This window comes from Salvia miltiorrhiza, chromosome 3, assembly GCF_028751815.1.
Source record: "Salvia miltiorrhiza cultivar Shanhuang (shh) chromosome 3, IMPLAD_Smil_shh, whole genome shotgun sequence".
Lineage (NCBI taxonomy): Eukaryota > Viridiplantae > Streptophyta > Magnoliopsida > Lamiales > Lamiaceae > Salvia > Salvia miltiorrhiza.
Window position 1 is genome coordinate 5,622,276 of NC_080389.1, and position 16,254 is coordinate 5,638,529.

The 16,254-nt window shown below is 34.3% G+C and overlaps 2 protein-coding genes across 3 annotated transcripts; both read left to right on the forward strand.

The window, feature by feature from the left end:
• The first annotated feature begins 120 nt into the window (after nt 1-120).
• On the forward strand, nt 121-6,198 carry LOC131017189 (uncharacterized). 2 transcript variants are annotated; one of them, XM_057945924.1, is made up of 5 exons: nt 121-1,296; nt 2,651-2,825; nt 3,745-3,798; nt 5,339-5,485; nt 5,585-6,198. In XM_057945924.1, exons 1-5 carry the CDS (start codon nt 1,226-1,228, stop codon nt 5,960-5,962), a joined length of 825 nt encoding a protein of 274 aa, XP_057801907.1. In that variant the 5' UTR covers nt 121-1,225; the 3' UTR covers nt 5,963-6,198. The 2 variants fall into 2 exon arrangements, with proteins under 2 accessions (XP_057801907.1, XP_057801908.1); XM_057945925.1 differs by lacking the exon at nt 121-1,296 and having other exon boundaries at nt 3,741-3,798.
• Nucleotides 6,199-11,333: 5,135 nt separating this feature from the next.
• LOC131018194 (probable disease resistance protein RF9) lies at nt 11,334-14,652 on the forward strand. The gene is made up of 2 exons (XM_057946918.1): nt 11,334-12,240; nt 12,938-14,652. Exons 1-2 carry the CDS (start codon nt 11,334-11,336, stop codon nt 14,650-14,652), a joined length of 2,622 nt encoding a protein of 873 aa, XP_057802901.1.
• The last annotated feature ends 1,602 nt before the right edge of the window (nt 14,653-16,254 follow it).

The following is a 16,254-nucleotide window of genomic DNA, read 5'->3' on the forward strand; positions in this document are numbered from 1 at the left end:
AATACTTTTCATCCACATTACTTTTGTACATATCAATCAATAATTACTTTTTCTTATAATAATAATTATTTGATTAAATAACTAAAAGTATTAATTCTAAAAAATAAAAGTAACAATTATAGTGAACAAACGTAATAATTTAGAAATATTACATTTCATTGTAACAATAATTATTTTTTATAATGACAATAATTACTTGATCAAATAGCTAAAAATAAAAATTATAGTTTGAAAATAAAATTACTTTTCTTCATATCAATAATTACGTTTGTTTTAAAAATGGATAATTGCGTATAAATATCACAACCTTTAGCCCAAATCCATTTTGCCCACGAGATTTGAAAAATCCAAATTTTATCACAACCTTTGATAGTTGTTCAATCTCCCCACTACCCAATTTCTTGAAAATTTGGAAACTACCCCATTTCAGAAATGATTATACAAAACCCCACTTTTGAGGCTAATTGTATAGAAAAGGACAGCATATTCAAAATCTTATGAAATACCTATCTAAATTGTTTTCTTTTTAATCATTAATCAAATGACCCCACGCTTCTCGCCTAAAATGGTATCAGAGCCTATAAAAAACTCCGAGCCTCTACTGCGTGAGGTCGTTCCCGAAGCGCAGCTCTCCGTAGGAGGTGTCCCTTGTAAGTCACCCAAATCGACTTGTCGAGCCTATCACCTGTGCAAAACACTCGTGCTCTAGGTTGGTGCATTGGGGTGGCAAACTGATAGGTGCCTTTTGATGGGAACCTCTCGATAAGAGACGGGCCGTTAAAATGGTATCAGAGCGGGTTTTTATTGAGAAATTATATTATATTTATTTTATTTTATAATTAACCTATGTGTGAGGAGACTCCATTAAAAATTTATGGATCCGGACGAGTGTCCGAGATGTATTATGTACAGGAATTCACTCCAAAATTTGGAGAGAGAAACTACTCGTTTAATAGACGAGCTCAACTGGAACAATCGAGCCCTCGTAACAAATATTCAGCGAGGAGAAGATGTTGAGATTATTCGTGATATCATCACGGGTATTCAATCTTATCATGAACACCTTATAGGGAAAAAAACGGCAGCAGCAGCGGAAGCGCGTGGCAAATGTGGCATCAAAAGAGGCGGCGCTGCCCGAAGGGCACCGTGCCGATACGGCGGAGCATGGTGCATGATGTGCTGAGGGCTAAATCCCTCTATCATTTCGGCAAGAAATCATCGAGATATGACGCGGCGACGGCGGCCGCCGGCCGCCGCGCTGACGCCCCTGATGTTGTTAGTGGCAACGGCCATGAGGTATGTGTGTGCGTGTGTGAATTTAGTTCCACTTGCATTGCACATGCATTGATATATTAAGCAAAAAAAAATAGTCAAACATGTGCGTGTGTATGTGAACTCTCCATTTTCTTGATCTTGAAGCTTGAAATCGGGGAAAAATTCACCCAAAATGTCGTTAGGAAATAATTTGTATTATTTGTTTCCGTCTCATTAATTAAAATAATCCTCTTTCATTTTTCACTAAGATCAAGAAAATACATTTAATTAATGTTCTTTAAAAAAATATATTTCATATCTTTATTTATTACACATATTATTTTTATAAGTATTAAATAAAATGAATTTAGTAAAAGAAAATTTTAAATTCAAATTAAGAAAATGGAATTGACATATCCCAAAATGAATAGATGACTAATATAATGGGACGAATAGAATTAATTAAGAGAATGGAATTGACATATCCCCAAAAGAATAGATGACTAATTTAATTGGAAGAACGGAGTATTTATGAAATTCATATGTTGTATAAATTTTTAGCCATTATAGAAAAAAAAATGCTTTAGCTAGGGTCTTTCTTATATTACAAGAAAATATAAAGATAATAAATGAGTAGGTTCTATAATATGTAACCTTGACTTTCAAAGTAAAAATTTGTTATATTATTAATTTTTTTTAAGTTTCTTAATAAATTAGTAGTTTATAATTAATCTATTTATTTCACACCGGAGGTCCAAGTTGAGAAGTTCAAGTTGAGATTGACTTCTCACTATCTACATTTAAATAAGCATATACTATATTTAGATTGAGTTTATTATGGACACACAAAAAGAACACTTTTTCTATATATTTCTAAAAATATTGTTCTATCTTGTTTCTCACATCATCAACAGGTTATACATATTGCGATTGTTTGAATAAACGATGAAACATCTTTTCGAATAAAGATATCATTGCATATGCATGTGAATTTACTAGTGAGATTTGTGTGGGGGAAAAAATGGGAATTATAAACAATTACACGAAAGAAATTATCTACTACATAATCAATTGAATTAACTAAAAAAACATAGTTATTATAATAAAGATAAAAAAATTACTCATTAAGATAAAGAAGATAAAAAATTAATCATTCTTACATTATAATAATTTACAATAACGAAATTCATCAGCCGTAAGTCGACCATAGTTTAGTTACATTCACAATTATGAAGCTTTTTAGTCGCGAATTAAGGGCAAATTTGTACTTTAAGCTAAAAGTTATTTTTTTTTTGGGTTCTATCTTTATAATAATAAGATGGACAATTATGTGATGCATTAACTCTAATTAATTTGGTGATTAATATAATAATTTGTGGTTAATTAATGAATGAAGCACGCGCGCGATAGCATACACGACGGGATCGGGAGAGGTGTACGGGGCAAAAGCAACAATTAACGTGTGGGACCTATCGATAGAAGAGGTGAATGAGTTCAGCCTCTCCCAAGTTTGGGTTCTCTCCGGCTCCTTTGATGGCTCCAATCTCAACAGCATTGAAGCTGGCTGGCAGGTACTCAAAAACACACACACCCCTACGTATCTCTGTGTGTTCTATTCTATATATACATACACATCTATATATATATATATAGTTGGAATGAGAACTTTCCTGTGGTGAGAATCGTAAAAACTGCGGTAACTTGTAGGTCCAGTGCAATAAATTGAACGCATTGTGCAATAAAGAATTAATTTCGCATATCCAACATATAAAGCGAAGTTAATTTATTGTACCGTGCATATAATTTAGTGCAATGACCATATATGTTACTTCAGTTCTTACTATTCTCATAATAAGAAAGCTCTCATTCGAACTTACACCCCTATATGTATTAGAAATGGTTCAAATATAAGAGCTTTCGTATCGTGGGAACGGCGATAGTTTAATTTACAGCGCTCAGTGCAATAAATTGTACGCATTGTGAAATAAATTAACTTCATGGCGTACGTATACGTGAATTCGCGATATTTGTTGAGTACGCGAAGTCAATTTAATACAAGTTGCGTGCAATTAACTACGTCGATCATATAAATTTTTGTAATTCTTACAATAAGAAATTAATTTTAGTTTCAAATTTTCAATCATACCCAATAACTACTAATTATATATATATAGATATTACACATTCACGTGCACACACTTGGCACGTGCATGGATAATTAGATCTACTGACCAATAAAATAGAATATTCATATTGCATATCTATAATCAATTTGATAAGTCAATCTAAAGAAATGAGTCCTTTTTTCCTCTCTTTTTTTGCCCTTTGGTAATTGATTAAGGATTTGTTTTCTTAATGTGGATTATATATGAAGATAATCAAATATTTACTAATGGTTGGAAATTATGGAATATTATTTGTATATAATTTTATTTTAATTTATTTTAAAAAGGTTGAAATTCTGAAGCTTTGATGGGTTGTACTAGTCAGGTTAGTCCGGAGCTGTATGGTGATAGCAGGCCAAGACTCTTCACTTATTGGACGGTTAGTAATTAATTCTCTCCAATCTTAATTTTACTTTCTATATATGATTTTTTCTCAAATCATTAATTTTTTTTTTTAAATGTGATGTATTTTATATTATTTTCATTATATTATAGCCACTTATTTCCGTTAACTAGTAAAATTCAAATGTGAAACCTTAATTTAACACACCCACTAGTAATATGAGATCTCATATTAAAAATTAAGGTTTAAATATATCTACACTGGACATTAAATATAACTACATTGGATCATAACTAGTATAATCAATTTAATTTGAATTTAAATGTGAAACCTTAATTTAACACACCCACTAGTTATACCAAGGTAAGATTATAATTAAATATAACTACATTGGATCATAACTTCAAAAGTCAAATTAATTAGGTGTATTAATACTAATATTTATTAATTAGTAGGCGAAGCAAGAACTAATCTCTATTTTAGTAGTTGTCTTTGTTCAGAAGTCTCGTTAAGAAATTCATGCCCACCTACCACACAACCTTGAAATAACTACTTTAACTCATGATTAATAGCTAATAGCAAGTATAATAAAATATTCTAAAATAAAAAAAATTGGGTTTAGTGAGGCACAACCTTGAACTTTCTTGACATTTTGGAATTATATCGCATCTTCTATTTTCATTGCACGTAGATACATCACGCGTATACGATGACATCATAAATCTACACATGATAATATGTCTTTGTATTATTGATCTAAGATATTTTTCCCTTTTTGGAATTGATAATCCAGTCATACAAGGAGTTGATTTTTCTTTGTGCGGCCAATAAATTAAACACACACTCACTAATTTCTTCACTTAATTAAGAGGATTGAATTAATCAAAATTCTTTTATTTTAGCAACAAATTAAGATGAATTTTTCAACTAAAGAGACTTGTGATTTGTAAAGAGGGGCCCAAAGACATGAACTTAAATTTTGTACTTGTCAAGAGACCATATATTTAATAGCAATAATAATTCACGAAAATGGACATTTCATCCTCCTGCATCAATGTGAATGTTTCTTGGTCCACATAAATTATAAAGAACTTGGATTTTTTCTTTTTGAGAGATTCAGTGAATTCTTGAACTCAAAATATAATTCATAAATAAGGGAATTGGAATCTATTGGAAATGAGATTTTTCAATAATTGGGACTGCATTTATTTTACCTTACCAATCTTCTGCCTAAGCATTGATGAATCGTACATCTATGAAAGGTCAAAATGGTCTATTCCCCTCCCATGTGCATGCATTTGCAAACTGCATTAATTAGTCATTATGGGCTCCTAATAATTATATACTCACAAAATTCTTGATAATAATTAATAAATAAACTTTATTAATGGAATTATACATAACCAAAAAGTGAAGAACCTTTTTCTACTTATCAACGTAGTCATGTGAGTTTGAAGTAACGGTTGCGGATATATAGTTAAAAAGGAATTTTATACATTACTACCTTTTATAGGCAAGTATACTATTATAATTATTCTCTCATTTTTCTTTTCTTTTCTTTTTAATCATTTTTTAGAGCGATTCATATCAAGCAACGGGATGCTACAACCTCCTATGTTCTGGATTCATACAAACGAATAGCCGGATAGCCATCGGAGCAGCCATCTCACCGGTGTCCTCGACCGGCGGAAATCAATTCGACATCACCATTCTCATTTGGAAGGTTAGATTCACTCATCACAAATTTTGGATTAAATTGCAAAAAGAAAAAAAGTTGAATATTTTTGACCTAACCCTAACCCTAACCCATTCATGAAAATAGGATCCCAAATTGGGAAATTGGTGGATGGGCTTTGGTGATAGCACCTTAGTGGGCTATTGGCCCACCGAGCTATTCACCCATCTAACGGACCGGGCCACGATGGTCGAGTGGGGCGGCGAGGTCGTGAATTCCCGGGCCAACGACCAACACACGTCGACCCAAATGGGCTCGGGCCATTACGCGGAAGCCGGGTTTGGGAAAGCGAGCTATTTTCGTAACCTAGAGATCGTTGATTCTGACAACAGCCTAAGCTCGGCCCAAGATATATCAACCTTGGCCGAGAACACGAATTGTTACAACATCAAGAGTGCCTACAACAAGGAGTGGGGCACACATTTTTACTATGGCGGGCCTGGAAAAAGCCCGCAGTGCCCGTAATCATAAGGCGGCCCGGCCCGGCCCGGCCCGAAGTCTGAATTCTTTGTTTAGCTTACTAAGATTTGTAGAATTGGTGCTATTTCCAACCATGTTTTTGCTCGTTTCGATTTTCAAGTTTTGTATGTGTTTGTGGGGAAGGAAATGTAATATATTAGCATAAAACAGGTAAGGAAATAGCTATATTTTATTTGGAAAAAAGGTAATTATTAATCGTATAAAGTGTGGTTTTGTATTTCTTTTTTGATGTGATCGGTTTCTACTTTCGGATAAATTCATTTGGTGGCAAGACTAATTAGCATGCCCTACTATATATTTGATATGGGGGTTTGTTTTTAGTATATATGATGGATTAGACAAGATTTAGTTTAATTTATAGACAAAACTTAATTTTAAAATGCCTTATTTGGCTAAGCTTAATTATAAGATCCAATATTTTATAAAACGTTTGAAGAATTTATAATAGATGTAGCTTAATAGAGAAAATCCTTATTAGAGCAAAAATCGAAGAGAGATAGACTTAGTAGGGTGACAAATCATAGTTGTATAGTTTTTGTAAAATGATTATTGTATACTCCCTCCGTCCACGATATCGTTTTCACTTTTACTGTTTTAGTCCGTCCATACTATCATTTCCTCTTTCATTTATAGTAATAGGGTCCACAAACTCTACTCACAACAATAATGAGACTCAAGCTTCACTCACAACAATATCCACTGTTATTCATCACTTTCTTAAAACTTGTGTTGTCCACATGCAAAGTGGAAACCCTATTGTGGATGAAGGGAGTATAAGATTATGAAAATATATTAGGATAGATTTTTTTTTTTGTTTGTTTTTTGTTTTTTGGAGTAAGTTGTTGAAACTTATTTTTACACAACTTAAGTTGTTTAAAAGTTTATTTTGTCAAATAATTTGAAGGCCTTATAAACTATTTTAAAAAGGTTATAAGCTCAGTCAACCACCTTTTAGTCTCGGAATAATGTCCCGTATATAATTAGTCTGGCCTTATAAGTCTTGGTATCCCTTTATAACAAAATCAATTTTGAACTAATTTAATCTTGATAATGAGATGTAGGTTTATATTTTTTGTTTTGGGTGGGGGGAGAAGGTTATGAATTTTAATCTCACTCTCACATTTTAAATTTGAACGCTCTATTAATAAACCTCACAAACTAGGATGTGACCATAACGAAAATGTGTGATGTTTAGTCACAAACCAATGGTAATCTAATTAAGCACATATGGACTCGCAAAGTATTCGCAAAAGTAGCAATTTTTTTTTCTCGCAATTTATACCTTTATACAGCGAATTCATATGTGTTCTACTTTAAATTTAGAAACAATAGGGCAGGATGGCCCAATTGGTGATTGAAACTTAAATTTTGTCCACAAAATTTAAAATATCAATATTTGACCATCTTTTATGTGCTCTACCTAATCTACCCTTTAACCCAATAGATCCAACAACTTCCTTTGACCCGGATCCAGATTTAGGGATTAACCCATGCCTTGTCTACCCCAGACCCCCGACCCCACCCACCCCCCACTCACCCACCCCCCCCACCACCCACCCCAAGCCAATTTTTTTTTTTTTTACTTCCCCTGCTTGTCTACCCCCAGACCCCCGACCCCACCCACCCCCCACCCACCTCCAAGCCATTTTTTTTTTTTACTTCCCCTGCTTTGTCTACCCCAGACCCCCGACCCCACCCCCCCCCACCACCCACCCCCAAGCCAATTTTTTTTTTTACTTCCCCTGCCTTGTCTACCCCCCAGACCCCCGACCCCACCCACCCACCCCAAAACCAATTTTTTTTTTTTTACTTCCCCTGCCTTGTCTACCCCTCCAGACCCCCGACCCCACCCCCAAGCCAATTTTTTTTTTTTTACTTCCCCTGCCTTGTCTACCCCCCAGACCCCCGACCCCACCCACCCACCCCAAGCCAATAATTTTTTTTTTTTACTCCCACTGCCCTGCCTACCCCCTGACCCCCGACCCTACCCCCCCACCCACCCCCAAGCCAAAAGGAACTTTTTAAACACTTCCCCTAGGGTTTAGATATTCCATTTAGGGTTTAGATTATCCATTTAGGGTTTAAATGTTCCATTTAGGGTTTAGATGATGCTGTTGTTTCTATATTTATTCTGCATGTTTGGCACTTATGGCACTAATAGTGCCATAAGTGCTAAAAAGACCATTTTACTTTATTTTATTTTGGATTTTCGTTGGCACTTCCATAAAATAAAATAATAAAGTAAAATTTTTTGGCTTGGGGGTGGGTGGGGTGGGTGGGGTCGGGGGTCTGGGGGTAGATAGGGCAGGGGGAGTAAAAAAAAAATTCGTTGGCACTTATGGCACTAATAGTGCCATAAGTGCCTAACCCGACCCGCGTGCCTGATCCTACCCGGCACGCGACCCGCGCTCCTGACCCTACCCAGTCCGCCCAATTAAGGGCAAAAACGTCCCAAAGCTATAAAAATGGCCAAAATTTATGTTTTTTCAATGAGTGGCCATAATTTGTGTGTTATGATTCATTTTGGCTATTCCAAAATTTTACTCTTAAATTTATACATTATTTCAGGTTGTTATTTTTTATTTTAAGAGGCGCTCTCACGATAGCCCTCCTATATATATATATATATATATATATATATATATATATATATATATATATATAGGGGTGAGCTAGAATAAAAACACTCTTAAGTGTATAAAATATAAACGTTTCTTAATGTACGAATTTTATGCAGAACACGTATGAATTTATCCAACAGAGTTACGAATTGCGAAAAATAAATTTTTGTTACATTTGGGATTCGAACTCAGGACCACGAATTCATGCAACAGGGTTACAAATCAACCGTAGATCTTGATGATCTAAGGGCTGAAAATAATTCTTATTTTATATTTTAAGAAGTGTACTTATTTTAGCCCGTCCTATGCATACATACAAGAATATATATATATATATATATATATATATATATATATTCTTGTAAATAAATCATATAATATATATGAATATATATATGAAAGCTCAACCAATTACATAAATAGTAACATATTGCCTAAGTTTATAATATTATGAAAAATTTTCATATTGCGTAATTAAATTATTAGTTAATTTTTTATCTTTTTAATATTTTATATTTGTTAGTCTTACGGATAAATGTAAATAAATTGTCCAACCAAAGTTTATAATATTATGAAAATTTATATTGGTAATATATATTATTAAAATAGACTTTAAATGAAATAATAACATATTTTTGTATTAAATGATCACACATGTTCAGTAAATGTAAAAAAAATATTTAGTAAGTATATGTATTAGAGATTTAACAAATGGTGGTGTTAATGATTGTTATGCATCTATCGATCTCCTTTAGTGTACATTGGCATTGCTTAATGCATCTAAAGTTTCAATAATAGACATCATTTCAAACATTTACACGTCCTATTCTAACAACATCTGCGATCATTTTTATTTTGATATAACGAGCAATAATTGTTCCTACCCGTTTCTTGTATAACATAAAATTTTAACATTCATATAACATTATTTTCATAATTTAAATATTAAAAATACTTTAAAATAATATTTATTGTTAAAAGAATATTGTCTCTCGTGCATCGCATAGGAGCAAAACTCGTATGATAAGAAAACGCAATTCAATTGATAAAATAATTACTATCTTACTTCAATTGATTATCGAGTAATATGGTTCCTATCTTACTTCAATTAACACTTGATTAGATTTTTAAAAAATTAAAAAATTTAGAAATTAATTATTTTTAAATATAGTATATTTAATTATTTGAATATCACCGTACTTTCTAAATCGAGATATCTACTCAAAAGAGCAACCTAGTTACTTACCCTCCTTAGCCTAACACTCATAGAAAAAAATAGGGTTATTAGCCTGTAAATACACGAACTTTTTATATTTTCTGAAATTTAACATGACTTTTATTTTTAGCCCACAAATACACGAACTTAGCATTTTTTCTGATTTTTGACATCGACAATAAAAAATTCTAATTTACTATTAACGTGAAGGCCGGTATACCATGTCATTCACTCTCTAATCAAAATAATGAATCAAATTACTCTATTCAAGTGCATATTTCATAGTCCACGTCATGTATTCCGGCCTCCACCTCAACAATAAATAGAGTTTTTTCATGTCGATGTCAAAAATCAGAAAAAATGCTAAGTTCGTGTATTTATGGGCTAAAAATAAAAGTCATATTCAATTTCAGAAAATATAAAAAGTTCGTGTATTTACAAGCTAATAACCCAAAAAAATAACCCAATACTCGTTAAACCATTTTTAAAATATTAACAGTTTTCGAAAATCACGATTATACAAGTATATGCATAAAATAAATTAGCACTGCAATTTCTTTTTCTTTTTATTAAATAATATCCATTTTAAAAATATTAACAGTTTTCGAAAATCACGATTATATAAGTATATGCATCAAATAAATTAGCACTGCAATTTCTTTTTCTTTTTATTAAATAATATTATATACTCTCTCCGTCCTTGTGGACGGCACGAGTTTTTAGAAATGTATTGAGTGTGGTGTTAGTGGAATAAGGGTCTCACTTTTTGAGAGTATTAATTAATTAAAGGATTGTGTGAGGTACACTTGCTAAAAAGGAAAATGAATACTTATTTCATTGACAAACTAATATAAAAAGAAAATATAGGTACTTATTGCGTGGACGGAAAGAGTAATATGTATTAAACATGGAGTATTATTTAGTGCTCGTTTGGTTCAAGTAGAGGAATGAAAAGGGAATGGAATCAAATAAAGGAGTGGAATGGTAACAATAAGCATTACTTTTATTCAGTGTTTGGCTTAACAATGGAAATGAATTATTAGTAAGGGATTCCCTTTCTTTTGTTTCCCCTCTATTTTGAGGGATAACCAATTGAGTGATTGAGTTAACCTCAAGTAAGGGTAATGGTTAACTCATTACTCAAACCAAACAACAAGTAATTGATTCAATTAATTAAATCCATTTTCAACCTCTAAAAACACCCAACCAAACGTGGGCTTACTGTATTTTGTACCCCCAATAATCTAACCGTGAGAATAGCGAGCCTCTCTGATTCTCTATTTTCAGATTGTATTTGGGCTTGGGCGGTTGGGCCCAATTTAATTTTTTTTTTTTAATGGAGGACGACCCCAAATTGATTATTAAGAAGAAAGGCGGCCGTGGAGTGTGAATAGCAACATATATTTAAAAATTAGCAAGTTGTTGCCTCTGCCTTGACTTTTACTACAATTTAAATGAATGGATACTGCATACTTTTGAAGAAACCAAAACGATAGTTTCTATCTCAGATCTATCAAATATGGCAGCGGAGGCGGCGATCTCATCTCTGGTCTCACTACTGGGCGATCAGCTCATCCAGAAGGTTAAATTCCTGCGAGGCGTCGAGGGAAAGGTGGAGTCGCTGAAAGCCGAGTTCAAGAGGATGCAATCCTTTCTGGAAGACGCCAACAAAAAGCAATTTCAAGACATGAGGGTGCGTAATTGGATCTCGGAGATCAGAGAGTTGGCTCAAGATGCCCAAGATACCATCGAGATCTTCCTTCTCAACGTTGAGAGTGCCAAGAATTGGGGGCTCTTCAAAAGATATACAACCTTCCCGAAGCGTATGTATCACCTCTACGGAATTGGAGATGAGATTGAGTCGATCCTAAAGAAGCTTGATGAAATTAAAAAAAGTCGCGACATGTACGGGATCAAGGATCTCGGAGAGGCAGCCGAGTCGTCATCAAGATCGGAAGTTGAATTGCGGCGGCGGTTGTGTCCTTGGCAAAAGGACGAACATCTGGTGGCCGTTGAAGATGATGTGAAAAAGCTGCTGCAAGAATCAATTCTGTATGAGAAGAGAGGGCTTTCCATTGTGGTTTTAGAGGGCATGGGTGGGATCGGGAAATCGACACTTGCCCGGGAAATATACAACCACCCCGACGTCGTTGCTGGTCCATTTGATCATCGTTGTTGGGTTGTGGTGTCGAGTGAATTTACACCACAAGAGACCATCAAGCAGCTTATCTTGGAGCTGCCGGGCTCTGACAAACAAAAGGTGCGTGAATTGGAGGAGTCAACCAAGGACAAGATATATCTCCTACAAAAGCTTAAAGAAATGCTTCATAAGCAATTGGAGGGCAAATCATATTTCATAGTTCTGGATGATGTTTGGGAGAAGGAACATTTGGAATCTCTCATCACTGCTTTCCCAGATCAACAAGGTAAACTATACCATTTATCCTATTTTAATTTGTTTTAAATCTTATTTTATTGGATATTTCTTCTCCACTTTCAATTTGTATGCTTTAATTTTGTGATAATTAATTATGGTTTATTCAATTCAATTTGTTTTAAACAATTTATTCAATCCAATTAAGGTAATGTAATTATTTTAATATTTAATTTTATTTTTGCTAGCTAACAAGCGCCAATGGGTATCGTTTTATAATTATCCTTAGGGTGAAATATTTTGGAGAAAAAGCCCAAATGATGGTCCAAATAATTATCGTATTTTATGTGCTTGATTTCATTTATTATTGATAAAAGTGTCATTTTTGTTGTTAATAAAACTATCATTTGTTGTGAGTGGGGGCAGGCCGGACTCGATCTGGTCGGGCTATCTGGGCTGGGTAGAACCAATCCTCACGGTGTGGATGGGTGTACATAAGACAAGCTCGCAACTTCATAGATTATTGCCTAAATCTACTTTCACAATGATATGAAAATGATTGAATATAATGTTCACTCTAGTTGCCATTTGGACACTCTTTTGAGGCAACACCCTATTTTAGCAAAAAATATACTAGTATAATAGTTATAAAAACTATAGCCATATAGATAAAAATATAAAAATAGTAGCATTTCGAAATATTATTGTTGAGTTTTTTTGAATTAATCAGTCGTTACTCTGATGGACAGATAATAAAGCAAGTAGATTGTTGGTTACCACCCGCAACAAGATTATCACAAAGTATGATCAATACGTCCACAATATGAGTCTCTTAGACTCCAAAAAAAGCTGGGAATTATTGTTGAAGAAGGCATTCGTTGGCAGCACAATTGGCAAATGTCCAGAAGAATTCGAGAGTGTGGGCACACAAATCTTGCAAAAATGCGATGGTCTACCATTAGCTATCAGCGTGGTAGGAGGCTTACTCAGGCAAACACAAACCAAGAATGGATGGGAACAAGTTCTTACCCAATTAAACTCTTATTTGGGAAGGCCCGAAAGCGGCGTATCAACAATTTTGGAGTTGAGTTATCAGCATTTATCTCCCCAGTTGAAATCATGCTTCTTGTGCCTAGCCTTTTTCAAAGAAGACTTTACTATCCGAACAAAAAGGCTAGTAAAGCTATGGGATGCACAAGGCTTGATCCAACAGGAAGAAAGTAGAAGTATTGATGAGATAGGAAGAGGTTATTTAAATGAGCTGATCAATCGAAGCATGGTTCAAATTCAAGATCTACACGCCAATGATCAAGTGAAAAGTTGTCACATCCATGATCTTGTCCGTGACGTTTGCTTAAGAAAAGCAAAGGAGGAAATAGGTCTGGAGATAGTAAAGGGGGACGGAGGGATGTCATCAGAATCATCCAATAAGCCTCGCCATCGTGTTGTCTATGCCAAAAATCTTGAGACTTCCTCGTCAAATCAAAATAAGCATGTACGCTCTCTTTTCCTACTTAACCTCCATGATGATTATAGATATATAACCATTCCATCTCATTACTGGAAGGGCTATCAGCTCCTTAAGACAGTCGAGCTTGACGCCGCTGCCTTCAAAAGATTTCCCAACTCTTTTCGGTTATTGATTGGATTGAAGTGCTTGAGAATATACGCAAATCATGTAGCCGACATAAAACTCCCACGCTGGTTTGATCATCTTAGAAACCTCGAGGTTGTTGACCTGAAAAGGTGCTTGGTATATTTTCCAAGACTAGTTTCATTGAAAATGGACAAGCTACGTTACTTCATCAGCGCAGCTATTGGCCGTGGACCGACAAATAAAGACATGTGGAATAAAAATATTGAGTGTTTGAGAGGAATAAGGCACAAGGATTGGATGAAGTCAACTCTAACGAGTAGTTGCCATCTTCGTGAATTAGGCATACGTTTTGATGAAGAAATAATAGAGCGTGAAGAGTTGATCAAAGTGAGAGCGTCGTTGGAGAAGATGCAGAATCTTGTCATACTTCACTTAATATGGCCGCATTATTATGCTACTGACATAGCATTAGCTGTGCCGCAGCTCGCCAATCTCACCAAACTTAAACTGGATGGTGAGATGTCCAATATGTCCAAATGTCCAACTGCGAGTATGTTCCCTCCAAATCTTTCTCACCTCACGTTGACGCATTCCCTGCTACATGATGATCCGATGGCAGAGCTGGGTAAGCTTCCAAAGCTTTTATTTCTCAAGATACAGTACGACGCTTACTGGGGTGAAACGATGCTAGTTTTGTGCGACGGGTTCCCCAGCCTCGAAGCCCTGGTTTTTCGAGATTTGCGTAGACTGAAGAGCGTCATCATAAAAGAAGGTGGAATGCCGAAGCTCAAACATCTCCGAATCCGTCATTGCCCCATTCTGAACACTGGGAATCTACCGCAACACATCAACATATTTACTCAATAAACTGATCAAGTTTACTTTACTCATCTTCTCTTATTCTTGTGTCTATGTGTAACAAGAAATGGAGTGTCTTGTGCTTGTTGAAACATTAATTTGTGTTCTACACTTTTGCACATTGATCAAGGAAAGTTTATTTTTCCCAAATTAACCTTAACGCATGGTAATTGATTTTCAATTAATCACCCATTATTAATGGGAATCAAATACGAGCCACTTAATTAATCACCCATTATGGTGGCACTGAAAAATGACATAATATTAGGGGTGATGAGAAGAAACGAACCATTTGAAGAATATCAGAATATTACAAATCACATTTTCTTGAAAATGTGATAAACTTGAATGAGAATAATAATAATGGGCTGTTTTGGTATAATAACATAGAACTAAATTCATGTGGCTTTAAATCATAATTTACTTTCAAATACAATAATTTAATTTGTATTCTCTCAAAAAAATAATTTAATTTTTAAATTTGGTTAAACATATTTCAGATTCTCGTATAGAAATAATATACTAGCATTAAAATAATTACAATTTGCTATAAATATTACTCCCTCCGTCCCATGAAGCAAGACCAAGTTTTCTTTTTGGTCTGTCCCACGAAGCAAGACCAATTTCTAAAAGTAACAAAAAATTTACTCTTTATTCACCTTTTCACTTTTTCACCTATCACACTTAACACACAAAATACCAATTTTTTAATTTTCGTGCCGAAAAGAACTTGGTCTTACTTCGTAGGACGGAGGGAATATTATTTTAGCTCTTTTATTTTTAGAAACTAGATTAAAGTGATTTTCCAATGCCATGTATAGGTCTTGAAATAATTAAAATAATTTAATTCTTAAACTTGACAGATAAATTGTAATTGGGGGAACGTTGTGAGAGCAAAAATAGGGTCCAGAAGTAGAATTACTCATACTAGTGGATAACTCGTCGAAATTCGACGAATATCTTTTGACCTAATTATTTTAAAGTTTTGATATATTAACAAATTCTTTAGTGGTTCTCACTAAAGAAGTATTGAACCACTTGTCATTTTTCAAATCTTGAGCACCGCTAGAAATATCAGTAGTCAACAAAATGTTAAGGCCAGTTAAAAATTTTAAAATCACCAAAATGTAAGATAGTAATATTTAAACTAAGATAGAAAATCACTATAAAGTGTAAATCTAGTTATTGACCTTTGAATAAAATCAGTCACTTCCTTAATATCAGGTCAAATAAAAAATTGGTTTGTGTTGTTCATAGTGAAAACTTTTATTAACCCTATAATATAATGTTAAATGTGTTACACTACAAAAAAGGGGCAAATACCGAGAAAAATTATCGAGGACACGCCGACCCTTGGTAATTACCGACTATTTACCGGCGACAAAATAGACGGATCAGATATAATACACTTATCGACGACGACCGCCGTCGGTGATTACCGATGGCGTGGATCGCCTTCGGTGAGTATTAATTTGTCATTTAATTATTGTGTTTTAATATTATCGATGGCGGTTGTCGTCGGTGATTACCGGCGGCCTGGGCTACCGTCGGTGATCTTGACACGGGTCGACTGGTACTGACGGAACATGCCGTCGGTAATTTTCGAGATAA